This window comes from Biomphalaria glabrata, chromosome 14, assembly GCF_947242115.1.
Source record: "Biomphalaria glabrata chromosome 14, xgBioGlab47.1, whole genome shotgun sequence".
NCBI classification, from domain to species: Eukaryota; Metazoa; Mollusca; class Gastropoda; family Planorbidae; genus Biomphalaria; species Biomphalaria glabrata.
In genome coordinates, this window is record NC_074724.1 from 29,183,414 (window position 1) to 29,200,100 (window position 16,687).

Sequence of the window (16,687 nt, forward strand, 5' to 3'; positions counted from 1 at the left end):
ACTGAAAGACTACTTCATCATCTAATCCACTTCATTAGATTTACCTCCCTTTTATGACCCTTTTTTTTTCAAGGTTTAAATCTTTTTTTTTTTTTTTTTCTTATCCTAGCCACTTGTACACTTCTAAATCAGAAGACTTGAGTCTTTAAACAAAATTATTTAAAGACTCCCAACAGTAGGCCCTAACTTACCAACTTAAACACTGTACACCATCAAACAGTCCAAGTTACAAGTCAAGTAAACACAATGTGCATTGTACACACATATTAGAAGCATACTGTTCTGTTTGTGTTTTTTTTTTCTTGGTAATATTCCGATTTGGTCTCCGACCTCCTAATAAAAACTTCTATTATGACTTTTTTAAATTTCATTTATACGATTGTACTTGCGCATTCAGTCAAACCCAGAAAAAAACAACAGATAACATTGGATAGGAATGAAATTCGTAAAATAATAGAATTAATAATGATGACAATATTGGACACTGATGACCTATTGAGGTTGTATAAGTAGGTCTATTTAAAGCTAGTGATATATTAGGGTTGTAGTTTTAGGTCTTTTAGACATTGGTGACTTGGGAAGGTTGTATATGGGAATCTATTTGACATTGGTGACCTAGTAATACTGTGTATGTATGGCCTAGTGATATATATAGATCTATTTTGACATATGTGACCTAGCAATACTGTGTATGTTGACACTCTTTGACATTCGTTTGACATTAGTGACTTAGTCATGTATATATATATATATATATATATATATATATATATATATATATATATATATATATATATATATATATATATATATATATATATATATATATATATCTTGGTTATTCTTCATGAAATCTGTCCCAAAACTTTGCATCATATAAAACAACATTACAACGATAGCCAAAGAGAGATCTACTGTATTCAAAGTATACTTTAGCCTATTAAGAGATTGTCAATGCCACTCTATGCTAAATGTTATTTACAGTAATCTGTTGTGTTGTTTTTTTTGTTGACATTTCGAACTTACATTATTATAATAGTTTTTGTTTAATGTTTGTGTATTCTATACACGGGATACACAAACACACACACACACATTTCAAAAGCTTGCTAATTATGGATCTGCCTCCATTCTCTGAACACTTCCACTATGTAGTAAATATAGTATTTAAAGAAAGCTGTGCATCAACAATACACTGCTTGTACGGAGTTGTATATGCATCTACATTATATACAGCACGAATACTCTAGTTCACCAAATTAGATCTAGTACATATTACATTTGCAATACGCTACTGAAAGATACTATATTAAAGATGCACCTTTTCAAAGAGAGTAGTAGAAACACCCATTAAAGATGCAAATAGAGGTCTAAGTACTGTTTTAAAGACACATTGTTTAAATGGGATCGTATGCACTGCATTAAATATTCAATATTAAATGTTAGTATGGAAAAGATTCTCCGACTTTTATTTGATGGGAATTAAATTAAGCTAACACCGGTACATTTAACCGTACATACGCTCTTTGACGATTGGGATTTAGTTAGTTAGATTGTATTTGATATATTTAATGTAAAATCAATAGAATCGTATGTGCTACTTTGACGATGCACTTTGTATAAGGTTGGGGTGGGGGGGGGGACTTATATTCCATACATTGAATGCAAGATGCATTATCTGCTTAAATAGTTTACACTAAAGATTATATTAAAGATGTAATGTTTTTCATACTAAAGTTGACCTTTCGGACCATGCAGTCCATAAGGCAGGTGATGTAAAAGTTACTTCAAAAAAAAGAAGATGATTACGTCCTATGCATCTAGTCGTGCATGTTAACCAATGACTTAAATTCTGCCAAGTCACTAGTTTTCCTGGCTGGCTCAGGCAACCTATTCCAAGCATTTGTACAAATTTGTCCTAGCATATTAGATTTTGTTTTTGTATTTGAAGATTATGGTTCAGTGTTTTATGTATAATTGCTACTTTACTTTTGAGTCTTCTTTCCTGACAGCTTTCTAAATTTAGTGATTTTACTAAAGGTGTTACTCTAGTCAAATGTGAATATTCGTTTGTTATGAATCTCACTGCTCTATTTTGTGTCTGTTTCAGTTTCTTAATGTTTTCTTGAGTTGAGGGGTCCCTTTGGCATAACAAAGGTTAAATAACATTTTAGTTTTATGTTCTTATTTGATTTATAGAAATTTCTTTTAATAAACCCAAATGTTTCTGTTGCCCACAGTCAACGAGGGTGAAATGTGGCTAGCACAACGACCAACTAATGTTGCGTACCCATTAGGGCTGGGTGAACTCAGAGGCGCCTAAAGATTAAAAATACCATTCATCACCAGGGTTCGAACTAAATCTATGTACTAATGAAATGAGTGAAGTCTTATGATAACCAGGGGACACTATTTACTTTTTTTTTTGAAAACTAATGAGAAGCAGAGGACAGCATCTAGTAATTTGAATTGACTTAACTGAAAATAAACTCGGCGCGTGCCCTCGTAATTTATTCATTGTATAAAGCAAAATCTTTATCTTAGTTCGCGACATCATGAAATGGAAACCAAAAAAAGGGGGGGGGGGGCGAACAGATAAGCGCGACGACCATTGTTGTCCATAGAACGCGTCGCCCGCCCAAAGTTTGGTGTTGGTCACTGGGATCGTGTCCTCTCGTTTGCTCTGTGACCACGCCCTATCTATGTCGATAGACTGCACCCCCCTCTCATCCCCACGATTGGTCAGCGTTGATGCTTTATTTTTTAGTGGCTAAAAATTTTCAAAATGTTACGCCTCGTTTTCAGCAATGAAAGATCTTTAAAAATCTGCAAAACTCGCTTTTCAAATCATTTCTCGTAATTTGTGTTCCGATAATTTCGCAGTGTGTACATTTTCTGTTGTTGAATACACCAACGTCAATTGTGACTGGACTAAATCAACTCATTTGGGACTTCTTTCCTACTAACTTTGAAATAGCCACCTCTGACTTGTCTTAGTTTTTGGGCTTAATTTGATGCCGATCTACGACTTGCACTAGTGGGGCAGCTGCACCGAGTGCGCTTTCCTGGATACAACACAGAAGCCAAAATTTGGCGCTTCGCCTCTGTCTGGGCGCCCCTGTCAGGCCTTCGTGGGTTAGGCAGGAGCATGTCTAGCTTTCTCAAGTTCATCTTCACGTCTGCTCCCATGAAGCCGTTTGAAGGGTTGAATGTGAATTTCTCCATGCTGGATTCTACGGAGACCGTAAGTTGTGCTCTAACTATCGTGCTATTCTGATGTCACTTCAAATATAAGACTACTTCACTCATCCGTATTGCATCTATTATTCTCTAAACATGTACCTCTTGCTACAATTTAATCTAAAAATGCGACACATTCTGTTTTTTTAAACAAAAGCGATATGAGATTTGCAATACGTTTAAATGAAAATAAACAAATATAAAGGAGAGAGAGAGAGGTGATTCTGTTGGTTTGGTTTAGAGATTAAAATCATCACTAGATGACGTCATCCATTTGTTTTATTTTGATTTATTTTGGGCAAGTTTTAAAACTGAACTGTTTAGATAACGCATTGTTTATATTTAGCAATGACTGGATCTGGTAAATATAAATATAGCTCATTAATTGATGATAGCTTGAAACTTGTTTTACATATGGTGGTTGTATTCTACATCCCAAGTGCACTATATAGAGACAGGAGTAAGTATTCAAGGTGTAGTAGTCTGTATTATAATTATTATATATGTTTTTCATTCTGATCTGTCCGTTGACTTTCGTTGTGACTCGGTCAGCAGCTGTTGTTAGCAGGTTATGAAGAGAGAATTACTGAGATATAATTATTCAGCATAATGATGATAAAACTGAGGTCATGATTAGTCTATATATTGTGAATGACTACAAAATCATTATCTATATTTTGAATAACTGTAAGATCTAATATTGGAATAACATTCCTCCCGCCCACCCACATGCTGTGTCGTTTAACTTTTAATACACAGAACAGCATCAGATTCGACCCATTTAATCCAATCCACTTTTTCTCATAAGAATATCTATCTATCTATCTCTCTCTCTATATATATATATTTATTTATTTATTTAACTGAAATATGATGTTTTAAATGCAAAAGTTGGGAAAAAAACTGCTCTTGTTTTTGTACTTTTGGTCTTCAGAAATTAAACCCTTTAGTTGTTTTAATTATAATATTCTCTTTTAAATAAATCATACCTGCATTATTTATTGTCAGAAAATAATAATATTATGAAATCTGACTTTTCCCCAAGTGTGTACATTTTAAAATGAAGAAAATAACTTTAGTGCCCTCAAATCTAGTCATTTTGAAAAGGATACTCACAATTAGTAAGCATTCTACTTGGTTTATAAAATTTAATATGCACATGTTCAACACACTTTAATGGTCTCACCATGCATAAAAAAAGCAAAGCTCCCTTTCAGACCTTGTGGTCTATAGGGCAGATAATGTAATGGTCATCTGTTTCTTTGGCCTACGGTTCACAAGGGTGTCATGTGGCTAGCACAATGACCAACCACCTTTACTTTCCCCCAACTTATGTTAGGTTCACATAAGAGCTGGGTGGACTCAGAGGTGCCCAAAGATCCCGACATTAAAGATCTCAGTCCTCACCAGGATTCTGTCTCATCATGTCTATGATTACATCAAGATCAAAAGTGATAATCAAGTCTATACATAGTGGAAGAAAATAATATTACTTTGAAATGTGGCTTTCCAAAGTTTACCAATGATAAATATGAGACGTGCATTGTGTAGGTATAAATAAACAACTTAAAAACAAGGCAGTTTGCATTGTTGAGTTGTAGGAGATCTACATTACCTTCCTATCAGTTGGATTATGACTTCAAAGTTTGACTACATTTTGTGTATAAATAATTAAAAGTATATAAACTGAAATAAATGTCTTTGTTTCAGACTTCCACTCAGACCGATGAACCACCTAAAGAACCAAAGCCCAAATTAAAGACCAAAGCTTTCAGGTTGGTTCTTGTCTGAAGAAACACTATTAAGTATAATGTAAAGTGCAGGCTGTTAGAATCGTAATGAGTTACAATGTGAATTCAAGTACCGAAATATCATTTCATTGTACCATATCTTTTTTTTTTTTTTTTACCCATTCAGCCCTCGAAAAATTCAGACCAAATGTGAGAAAAAGAGGCTTCGTAAAGAAAGAAGGGCTCAAGCCAGATTAGCTGCTCTGGAAACAAAACCTCTTGAGGCTGAAGAAAATGTGACCACAGAACCACCACATGAAGGTGAGTTAGTGACATCATGGTGTCATGTGTTGCTAATCATATACAAGTGTCTTTCTAATGTCATAGAAGTGTGTTTCTTCTATCCATTTTGTTTTGGCTGTTAGTATCAGTAATAACTAAATACTGGTCTTTTTTCATCCAAATTACAGTATGAAGTGTTGGTGCTTTGGTGACCTAGTGCCCAGTGCTTAGTTTCATTTGTTATTGTAAACTTATGCTTTGAAGAAAATATATTAGATTGTGTATAATCTATACTTTAATAATGCAACTAATTTTAAATCAAATATTTTCAACTGTGAAAAAAGCTAGTTGGATCATGCTAGACATATTTACAAAATATTTATTACTATATTATATTAACATGCTGTTTTCATTAAAAAAATAATAATTCTGCAATCTAAAATCATAATTCAATACCTACTAGCACATCATTTACATAACATAGATCTGAAAACTGTCAGCTCTCATTTTGTATGTGTATGTGTAAGTCTAAAATTTAACTTAGAAAAAAACCTAGACATAACTTACTTGTTTTTTTTTCTGTAGTTTTGCCAGATGTCAGTCAAATAGTAGCTCCTGACTGCCAAGTGACACTACTCAAGAAAGATGACCCAGAATTGCTTGTTTCAGTGAGTAATAAATGTCCCGTTGAAGCGTCGGATAAGAAAATCATTGCAACTCTAAATGAATTTTAAGTTTTTGACTATTAGAAATAAACTCTTGATGAATTTTAAGTTTTCAATTATTAGAAAGCAACTCTAAATGAAATTTTAGTTTTTAACTATTAGAAAAAAACTCTAAATGAATTTTAAGTTTTCGATTATTAGAAAGCAACTCTGAATTTATTTTTTATTTTTATGTTCAGACTAAGCAGAAGTCTATGAAAGTTAAGAAGAAGAAAGAGAAAGTGAAAAACTTCCTGACAGTTGACCTCCAGTTTGCAGGAGATGATGAAAGGACACGCCTGAGTGCTTACTCCTTAGAGGAAGAACAAGAAAGGTAGACTTGTAGAATATGGATCTCTTGGGAGAAATGATTTAAATTTACATAGCCTGTTAGTGATATAAAAAAGTTGTTTGGTTTGGTCTTTTCTTGAGCTGTTCAAAAATTTCTATTCACAGCGAGGCTGCTATCCCACCACCAGGCATCAGTAATGGTGCAGTTTCTGGTACCAATCCATCTAGCAGTGACCAGCAGTTCCAACTCCCAAAACCTGGGCATGACAACTATAAAACTGGACTCTTTCAGTAAGTATAAACAGTTGAACTTCTGTACCCAAAGGAAGATGATTTAATTTCTGCAGTAGTTTTAGATTTTTTATAAAAAATTGAAAAGAATTTTTTTAGTGGCAATATTAGTGGTTCATTTTGTTTAATGTTCAAACTAGGAACTCTTGTAGGAATATTACTCTTTTTTTTTTTTTTGTTATCTCTTATTTAATTAAGCTTATTTTTTTAAATATAGACCTATATGTAGATATGTAAAGTATGTATATGTAAAAAAAAATTGAACAGTAATGTGTTTGTATGTATTTTTTTTCTGTTTAAGACTACAAAATAATCATTCCCATTTTACTTTATCTCAGATTGTTTGCAAATTTGTTGAAAAATGAGAGTTTGATAGATCTTAACGGACACCTGGTCTTCGACATCTTGCAGAACCTAGCCCCAGAATCGAGACAGGAAATAGAATCTGTTGGCGGGTTACCACAATTTATGTGCCTTCATCCCTCTTTCATAGTTATCAATAACAGATATTTAGGCTTAAAGGATTCAACTAGATCTAGTAAGCCTACTGTAAGCAAACCTTTTTCCTGGGAAAATAGAAAGAAACAAAGTGAAATTAATGACTTTACTGGCACGACTGCTGACTCTAAGAAGCCATTGCCCTTGGTTGACACACTAAAGCCTCTCACCTTGAACCCAGCTGCAAAAGAGTTCTTTCCTCCAAGTCTGAAAGAAAAAAAGGGAGGCTACAATGATTTGGATACATTTGAGCTTCCCTCCTATGCCCTGGCAGAGAAGGAGGACAGCGATGAGGCTAATGGTGGTTTCATCACTGTAGGCAGAAAGTTGCCAAAACTAGGAGACAAGTTGAAACCTGTTCCATCTATGAAGTCTTCTTACCATTCTCTTGATGAGATCACTCTGACTAAATCAGCAAAGTCTTCAAAAGTATCTTCAGTTGAAGCCATAGCTAAGGAGCCAGAAGAGGACTACGTAACTTCTAGCATGGCTCCTCCGCAGTAAGTGACACCCTTTGTTTTTTCAAATAATACAAAATTAATAGTTTAAATTTTTTTTTTTTTTTTTCGATATTAACTTTGACCTTAAATGAAATGTGGTAAATGGTGATTAACTCTGAATCCAATAAGAAAATTTGACCAATATAACTTTGAAGAAAGGGAAACAATTAAAATTACCTTTATGTCCATAGTTCAGATGCTTCTGATTTGTCAGGAGATAGATCAATATCACCTGCCTCCACATCCAGCTCTTTGGATAAGCCTAAGGTTCAGGCTCCGTCACCCATGCCACTGAAAGTACCGAAAATCTCTTTGCCATCCAGAGGCAAGAAGAGCAACTTGACCACTCGGCTTACCAGCAGGTAATCAGTTGAGTTATAAGGACATTGCTCATGACTTAGCTTTTGTAGTTATGTGGTCAATAGTTCTGATTGATAGCTTTTGTATTTATGTGGTCAATAGTTTTGATTGATAGCTTTTGTGTTTATGTGGTCAATAGTTTTGATTGATAGCTTTTGTATTTATGTGGTCAATAGTTTTGATAGACATTGTGTAAACAGTATTAGTGTCATTAGCGATGGGATTCTCCTTACTGACCAGAGAAAGCAGATTTCTAAGATGGGTCATGAGTTCTTTTAGAATGGGTTTCTTAGCTGACGTTCTCTTATTCATATTCTAGTGCTTTGCATATTTAATGTGTGCCTGATATTTTTTAGTTAACCTTAGCAGTTTACATCACTGTAAACTGACCACAGCAACAGGGAAAAAAATAGCTGTATGATGTATTAATGGGAAATTTCCCAAATTTAGTCTTGATTTTCATGAATTTTTTCTCTCCAGGCCATTGATGAGCCTTGCTACTCAGAGGCTTCCACAGTCTGGTGAAAGCAGCATCTCAAGTAGCATTGCTGCAGATGATGATGACAGAGAATCTCTGGCCTCCACTTCTGACAAGGACAGCATCACAGACCAAGCCAAACTCGGCTCTGGGGTAATGTGGCCTGGCAAGGTGAACAGCCATAATGGCTCTGTGGAAAAAGAGCAGGCCAGTCTTAGTGAGCTGAAGAAGCCAGTCAGGCGTGACTTGTTTGACTCTGGGGTTGACAGCTGTCCCAACGATGGCTCTTTGGTGCCTTTCACAACCATTACTGCTCAGCAGAATGTCTTTGATACCAACATCTGGTCCACGAGGGCAGAGCCTCTAAAGAATGTTTGGCTAGCGCAGAGTAGTTTTTTCCCTTCGTTTAGCCAGGATTCATCGGTGCCTTCGTTTTCCACCGCTGATAGACAGCCGCCGATCCAGAAATCACGAGTTCTGAGCCAGATTGCTGAGAATCAAGGTTTGGACAATAGTTTTAGTATATCTGCCGATGCTGAATTAAGAAATGTCTGGAGCAAGGGTGATGAGGGCAATGCCAGCTGGACAGGCAAGGGATCGACTCTAGCAGATATGGCTGCCACACATCAAACCTCCACTCCACTAAAGCTAATTGAGCAGCAGACTTTGCCTGGCCAAGGGCCGTGGTTAAATAAACCAGATGTTTCTACTTCTTCTCTCCTTCAATCATCTGCCCTTGTATCACTTGAAAGTAACGCTGTCTCCTGGATGCTATCCAGGCTCAAGCCATCCATTGGTGATCAGAGGCTTGCTGATAGTGTGCAAGCACCCCAGAATGATCTCCCTGTGGTAACAAAGCCACCAGGTTTTTCTCGAACCCCTGGAAAGAGAAACAATTTTGCAGTTACCAGCAGTAGAGCAGAACGCAGCTCACAGGCCGAGGCCCAATTCCGGGATGTAGACCACACAAGTTACCAGTATGCTGAGCCATTTCCTTCTGCATCATTTCCTGACAGCAGTGACTCATCCCTTTTTAGTTATCATAATGAGCTACAAAACAGTTCAACCCAGACTGAAGGAGAAGACAACCAAGAGGTAAGTACATTTTTTTGTAAAAAGAGTTATTTACCTTTAAAAAATTCTATCTAGTACAGAATCATTTTTACAGTGGCTTATTTTAATTATTTTCCTCCTGCAGAATCAGTTGAGCAGCTATAACACATGGAATTCATTTAACAAGTAAGTTACAGATGGTTGTTCTGTCTCTGCATAACATTCTTTAACAGATCAACAATTTATTTTGGGTGGTTCAGTGAACTTTGCGATCCCTGCTTCCTTAATTTATTTGTAATCAATTTTTATTTTACTAATAAATTCACGTATAATTTCTCAATGCAGGTTAGGTAGAAACCACTAAATGTCCACCATTTCTCTAACCTACAATTGAATGGATAACAGAATTATTTTTTTTCTACTTGGTGTCTCAATCCCCCATTGACACATTGTGGTCATTTTCACATTTTTTGTGTTTGTTAGGTTCGGCACTCAAGGAGATAGCCGAGCACTTCAAGCTCTACAACAGGAACTATCGAAAGAAAGAATTGTGCGTCAGGCCGCTGAGGTTGGTTTTGAAATCTTATTTAAACATTTGGCATGGTTTCTCTTTCATTGTACTTAATATTTTATATTATAATAAGTCAATCTATGTAAAGAATTACACATATCAGAAATATTATTTCCCTTGTAATGACATTCTCATAACACAAGTTCTAGTGTTTTTGTTCAATTTTTGCTTTGTTTTTTTACTGTTTTGAAATTTTGGTTGACGATCTATCCACAGAGAGAGGTAAAGACAGAGAGGTCAAGATGGCTGGAAAGACATAAGGATATTGCTAGAAAAAATATCAAGATTTTAGACGAATCCCTGGCAAGGTAATAATATGCAAATATTAGGTAGTGTGAATATATATATTGATCCTGACTTCTTGCAAGGTTAGAAAGACTACCTATCTTAAGAATGTTTTTTTTTATAACTTAGTACCTTGTCGTTTTGTGTTAGTAAGAAAATATCTTCAGGAAATATTGGCATACGTCAAAAATGCTCTTGCTATATTTTATTTCAGTACCAGACAGGGGGAAGATAAATTCAGTAAACTTATTCAGAAAAAGACAGAGTGGCTTCATCATTATGAACTTTGCAATGAATGTCTCGTTCGAAGTGAGGTAAACCATATTAGATACTAGCATTTTATTATTAAATACTTTCATTTCTCAACACAGGCCTGCAATGTAAAATGAGCTCATTATGAAAGAATCTAACATTAAATGTCCCACAATGGGTGCTTTGATTTTGTGCTTTTAGGAATAAACTCATTTTTGATATATATTATTTTTTGTAGACTTCATCACATCTAGAGTTGGTTGACATTGACCTCATCATGGATAGCCTGCAACAGTTGTCAGCACCAATCTTGATAGTCATGGAGAGCCCAATCCAAAAAATGGTTAGATGTGACTAGATTTACATTTGAAAAAAAAAATTTTTTAAACAATTTTAAATAGAATTGTTTTTATCATAAGTTATTTCAAGAATGAAAATAATGCAAGTTTTTGTTTTGGTTTTTCTCAGGAGTTACCAAAGGCTTCAATTATTCCAGGTAAATATGAAGTTTAGAATGTTTTCACTATTCACGTTTTGAAAAAAGTCTTTAACTAAATATGAATAACTTCATGGTGGCATGGTTGGAAATAGTTCAATCCTTGAAAGTGGGAGTCTCAGGTTTCAATTTTAGTGTATGATTTCTCATTGTAGCATTTAGGATATCCAGCTTTAATTGATGGGGGAGAGAAAGTTGACAAGGATGCAGGCCACATAATACCCTAAATTTTTGTGGTCACTGAACCATCTGAACTAGACTTGACATCTTTTAAACCTTTTCAATTCCTACTATTGGCTTGCACTCTTTTCATGGGTGGGTTGGGTCTGAGAATTCACACAAATTTGCAGCAAAGTTGATAGTGTAATACTAATAATGTGGATGTCATTGGTTAGATTAGATGTGATCAGTCTGAATCTAATCTAGTCTAAATCAGATCCAATATGATCAGGCCTGATTTTTTGTGTAATGTTTTTATCATTTTGTTGTTGTCGACTCAGATCATGAGGTGAACACTTTACCCGCTGAAAGCTACAGATTTGAAAGTTTAGACAGAAGCAACTTCAATGACAGCATTCCTAGTGCTGCTAAAAGAGGTATGAGAGTACACAATTTTTATTTTTTTTATTCTCAAATCAAAATGTACTATTACGCATACAATGGAAATAGTGAATCAGAAACTTTGACAATAAATTTTTTTTTTTTTTTTTTGTTTAGCTGGTGGAAGCATGCCCAAAATTGCAATTCCTAAGACTTCTACCATCAAGTCACCAGCTCCTAGCATCGTTAAGCATGGCTTGCCAATCCGTCCACTCATGTCAATTGGGTTAATGCCCAAGCCATCTGCGTCCTTAACCCAGCAGTCACAGACTTCACTAGAAAAGATAGTCCAAACTATCCAGGAGACATTTCCTAACTACCCAAGGTATGACTCATTGAAAATATGTAGTGCAGAGGCTTTATTCTGAGTTGCTTTTACAATAAGAAACTTTATTAGCTATAGAAAAAAAAATGAATATTGAGCCCAGCAAGAATGTGTGGTTTATCACTTCTATATTTTGTCATTTATGTGAAGTGTAGAAAGTACATAAGTCTATGAAGAGAATGTATGTTACACATAACAATCATTTCATATATTTGCCTTGCAGAAACGCAATCCTGAAAATAATTGGAGAAATGAGAAAGGCCAATGGTGGGACACTGTCTGATTTTTCAGAAATCCAACTTTCTACTGCAATAGCTGACAAGATCATTGAGGATAGTGCAGGACAGGTAGAAACTGTGGAACAATGCTTTCACTCTTATTAGAATTTGTTTTTACATTTGCCCTTTTGTTTACACTCATGTCATTTTGTTTTCACTCATACCATTTAGTTTACACTTTTGTACTTAATTCAATGGCATGATGGGTTCTGTAAATCTGTCATCTAAAGTTATATTGTGCCCAGCTCTTTCTATGACTATAAAACCCTTTGACCACTTGCTCTAAGCATCAGGGAAGTTTGTTTCTTCATATTTTTAACCTTCTGCTTGTTGTTGTGTCTGTAGTGCTCACTGATTGTGACTTGTTGCTTTCAGGCCTCAGGACATACTGCCTTCAGCTCAGAGGAATCACTGTCAGGCCAAGGACCTCGCAACACAGATTGCAGCATTTGTCATGAAACTATTCACTTTGAGGATGCTTTGACGTTGGATTGCCATCATAAATTTCATGAGATGGTAAGCAATATTGAAATGATTAGTTCCATCTCTTTTTTTTTTTCTTACTTAACTTTTTATAGTTCAATTGTTATGTTTATGAATTCATGATTTATTTATCTTTTTCAGTGTATTCAGAAATGGTTGGAGGAAGAGCGTTCATGTCCCAACTGCAGGAAATATGTTCTACTGAAAGAAGAGTTCCCATCTCTGAGATAATCAATTATTTAATGTGATTTGTTTCAGATTCAACATCGCTGGCATACATTTCATTTCAAATTAAATACATGAAACAAATGATTTCCTAGGAAAAAAAATATCTAAAACTTAATTACATTTTGCATGTCTGGTCAGAAATTTTTTTTTTTTTTAGTGCCAACTTTCATCAGTATTAAATACTTAAGTCTCTTCAAAATGTTTGTAAACAGTTTTATTTTATTTGAAATCCTTACATCATTCCTTCTTAAAATCCTTTTCCTGAGAGTCCTCAAGAGAATTTGTTTTTTGGAAATTGTTGTTTTTTTTTGTTCATTTAAAGTCTCACTTTTATTTACTATAAACATTTTGGAGAGAGCCTGCTGTTTTTTATAATTCATATTTGTGACCCATTATTATAAAATCAATAAGATTCTGTAAAAATATTTTTTAACTGCTGTCACGTTTTTGTAAAAAACAAACATTATTTGGCTTTTTGTAGGGTAAATTTATATTGATTCTCTTGACAAATTGTTACCCAACATATAGCAGCAGGGTATATGGCAGCAACTATTTGAACATCTAGGTTTGTCTTTCATTGTTCTGGTTCTTTAATGTTTTTTTCCATATATTTGTCAATTTTAGCCACTTATCAATTATAAGAACTGCTTGATCCATTTTTTGTATTTAAAGTTTAAAATTGAACATTCTCAGTTAAATAATTCAAAGAGAAGACGTAATAGTGACTGGCTTCTCTTTTGAACTCTTTGTCACCGGAATTTTTTCTATCTTTCTGATGAATTTTTGCTGTTTACTTGTTTCACAGCGACCTAAATAACTTATTTAGGTAATGTTTATTATTAGATAGAATAGTATCAAAGAAAAAGTATGATTGATGCACAGTTAATAATATTTCAATTAATGAGAATGTTTTCAGGACACTTTCAAATCACAATATATGATGCTAATCTTTTGAAATATTTCTATAAATCTTCATGTTGAAAAGAAAGTTTAATTAAACCTTGTAATCTTTTTTTTTCCTAGTGTTAAAAGAATATCCAGATCATTTTTCATCTAAATCAAAAATAAAATAATTTTTCTATAGTCATTTATTTAAGTATTTAAAATTAAGACGTATGTAAATCACTGATTTGGGAAATAATAAATGGGATTATTTGCCCAGAGATCTAGATTGCGATAAATCTGAATTATATTTCCTTGATTAGTAATTGAAACAATACTAAGTTTATGATCATGTATGTTATATCTAGTACTATACTGAGCTAGTTCATGACACCTGAGACTGTTTAAAAAAAACAACACAGTTACTGTTATACAGAATTCCTTTTAATTTTAAAATCGTTAGATAAAAGCAATGCTCATTATCTAAAATCAAAGATTAACACTTCTGAATTTTTGTATTTTTATTGACTTCAAAAATAAAATTTCACTAGCTAGAAAGTCTTTTAATGTCAGTGCAGATATAAATTTAGTAAACAAGAATGTATGATGTATAAATTTGATCTGATGTTATCTATCTTAGTGTAGCTTTTAAAAAGTAAATCTGATTTAATATTTAGATTTTCTCACTTTTCTGGTTTATCACAATGATTTTATTATTGATCTTTGTCACAATATATACATTACTTAGATTTACATGTTGTCACAATATTTATTCTATTGTTACATCACAAACTACTATTATTTAATAAAAGTGTATTTAATGCTGTTAAAGAATGACAAGAAATCTTTTGGGCCAATAACATTTAATTTTTTTTCCCAGCGATTTAGTGACTTTTTAAACGTCTAAATGTGTTTCTTAGTGAAATTGAATGATTAGTTATAACCTGAGTAGTCTGTTTTTCATATGTGACACTGATGAAGGTCGGCTGTTTCCAACTAATGTATCTTTTATGTCTTTCAAAACTAAAGAGAATGAATAAAATAATACGATTACAATTTGTAACTTTTTAAATGTATTTTTTTTATCTGTTTGTGTTGCTGTGGTTACAGTTTAATTGAAAAATTTAATTCACCAGTGACAAACTGGCATTTTTTTGGTTTATCTTGATGATAATAAAATAGGGTTAGGGTTAAGAGAATGAATAAAATAATACGATTACAATTTGTAACTTTTTAAATGTATTTTTTTATCTGTTTGTGTTGCTGTGGTTACAGTTTAATTGAAAAATTTAATTCACCAGTGACAAACTGGCATTTTTTTGGTTTATCTTGATGATAATAAAATAACTTAGAAGCCACACTAACAAAAAAGAAACAAAAAACAGTGTGATTAGAAATGCCAATTTTTAATCGAAGCTTTGATTAGTGTCAAACAAAAACATCTCAATTTGCTTGCTACTGTATTTGTAGAAATGTTACCATAAATATGTGTTAGATTGGGGCAATTTTTATCTGTCAAAGTCTTTCGCAAATGACACCATTCAGGCCATGTTATTCCTGATTTTTGTTTCCTAATTATTCTAACCTAACATTACCACTAGTCTGCACTCAATTTGTATCTTCCCAAATAGTAAGTAAATAAGTTAAGTACCATTTCCAGTCCTCGTGATCTATGATAAGTCATCTGTTTCTATGGCAGACGGTTAACCACCTTTTTTTTCCCCAAGTTAACATCAGGTATCCATTAGAGTTGGGTGGATTAATCCTAAAATTTTAAATCTCAGTCTTCACTAAGATTCGAACCTGAGATCATCTCAGCTAACATGCCCTTCCCCTAATCATGCTAAATATTAGATCATTATTTTAAATATTGCAAGTACAAAAAACATCAGTGTTTCCCAAAGTGGAGTACGCGTACCCCCATGGGTACGGGAAGACTTTGGAGGGGGTACATGTTGCACCTCATTAACTATGCTGATTTTTACTATGTTCTGTTAATAAATTACATTATAAAAGGGGTACACATAGGTCAAAAGTTTGGGAAACACTGGTGTAGATTATACTTTAAAATGTTCTCAGTTACAGCTAGTCATCTTATTTCTCATTCGGTATTTTATCATATTGTCAAACCATGATTTAAGATTATTAATATTAAAAGAAATTTTCCTGGCAAACAATTAATATAGTTTTTACTGTAATTTTATTTGCTTTAGTCCGGAGTGTCCATCTCATTGGAAAGAGCTCTGTGAAACATGGACATTAGCTTGGACCCCTTTTAGGGAGATGGCTTTGTTCAATCAGGCTTACAAGCCTAGAGTTCCAAGAGTTTCATCTCAACTCTTTTGACTGTAAAATGGAATGCCAGCCTCCCTACAGATTAATAAAAGCGAATTATTAGCAAAGTTTTTACAAGCACATTGTAAATAAATAAGGCTTGTCTTCACGTCCGAAGCACATTGCAAACTCCAAAGGAAAATAAATGGTTGCCTATGACAACAAGATCGTCATAGGGAAAAAAATAGAATGATTAGTGAGGATTTCAAACATGTTTCTATATAAATTGTCTGTACCAATTGTTACATTAAATTTTTGACCTGATTACATTGTGACATAATCTCATTTGTTTTCTATTATTCCTTTCCTATTGTGTTTCAGGGAATGAAAGTGTTTATGAGTGTGTATGTGTTTTCATGTGTGAATGTTGTTCGTATTTGCATATATATTGTTATTGTACAGTAGTTACGCTGAGGTTGTCAATTGTAGTCAAACTAAATTTCCATTTGATTAGATCAAATAAAGAATATTGTATCTTATCTTATCTTAGCTAAATATGACATAATTGTATCAACTAGTCTGTATT

At 33.8% G+C, this 16,687-nt stretch overlaps 1 protein-coding gene across 1 annotated transcript in view; it reads left to right on the forward strand.

Moving 5' to 3' along the window:
• The window catches only part of LOC106063911 (uncharacterized), a 69,880-nt gene extending 53,434 nt beyond the window's left edge, over positions 1 to 16,446 (forward strand). Inside the window, exons 21-39 of the mRNA XM_056009817.1 lie at positions 4,951 to 5,015; positions 5,158 to 5,291; positions 5,838 to 5,920; positions 6,157 to 6,290; positions 6,413 to 6,538; positions 6,877 to 7,536; positions 7,728 to 7,898; positions 8,377 to 9,469; positions 9,573 to 9,613; positions 9,911 to 9,995; positions 10,215 to 10,306; positions 10,498 to 10,597; positions 10,774 to 10,878; positions 11,004 to 11,031; positions 11,532 to 11,627; positions 11,749 to 11,956; positions 12,180 to 12,303; positions 12,610 to 12,750; positions 12,859 to 16,446. Of these exons, the coding sequence (XP_055865792.1) occupies positions 4,951 to 5,015; positions 5,158 to 5,291; positions 5,838 to 5,920; positions 6,157 to 6,290; positions 6,413 to 6,538; positions 6,877 to 7,536; positions 7,728 to 7,898; positions 8,377 to 9,469; positions 9,573 to 9,613; positions 9,911 to 9,995; positions 10,215 to 10,306; positions 10,498 to 10,597; positions 10,774 to 10,878; positions 11,004 to 11,031; positions 11,532 to 11,627; positions 11,749 to 11,956; positions 12,180 to 12,303; positions 12,610 to 12,750; positions 12,859 to 12,948 (3,576 nt within the window). The 3' untranslated portion in view covers positions 12,949 to 16,446. The remainder of the gene's footprint in view (positions 1 to 4,950; positions 5,016 to 5,157; positions 5,292 to 5,837; positions 5,921 to 6,156; positions 6,291 to 6,412; positions 6,539 to 6,876; positions 7,537 to 7,727; positions 7,899 to 8,376; positions 9,470 to 9,572; positions 9,614 to 9,910; positions 9,996 to 10,214; positions 10,307 to 10,497; positions 10,598 to 10,773; positions 10,879 to 11,003; positions 11,032 to 11,531; positions 11,628 to 11,748; positions 11,957 to 12,179; positions 12,304 to 12,609; positions 12,751 to 12,858) is intronic.
• The last annotated feature ends 241 nt before the right edge of the window (positions 16,447 to 16,687 follow it).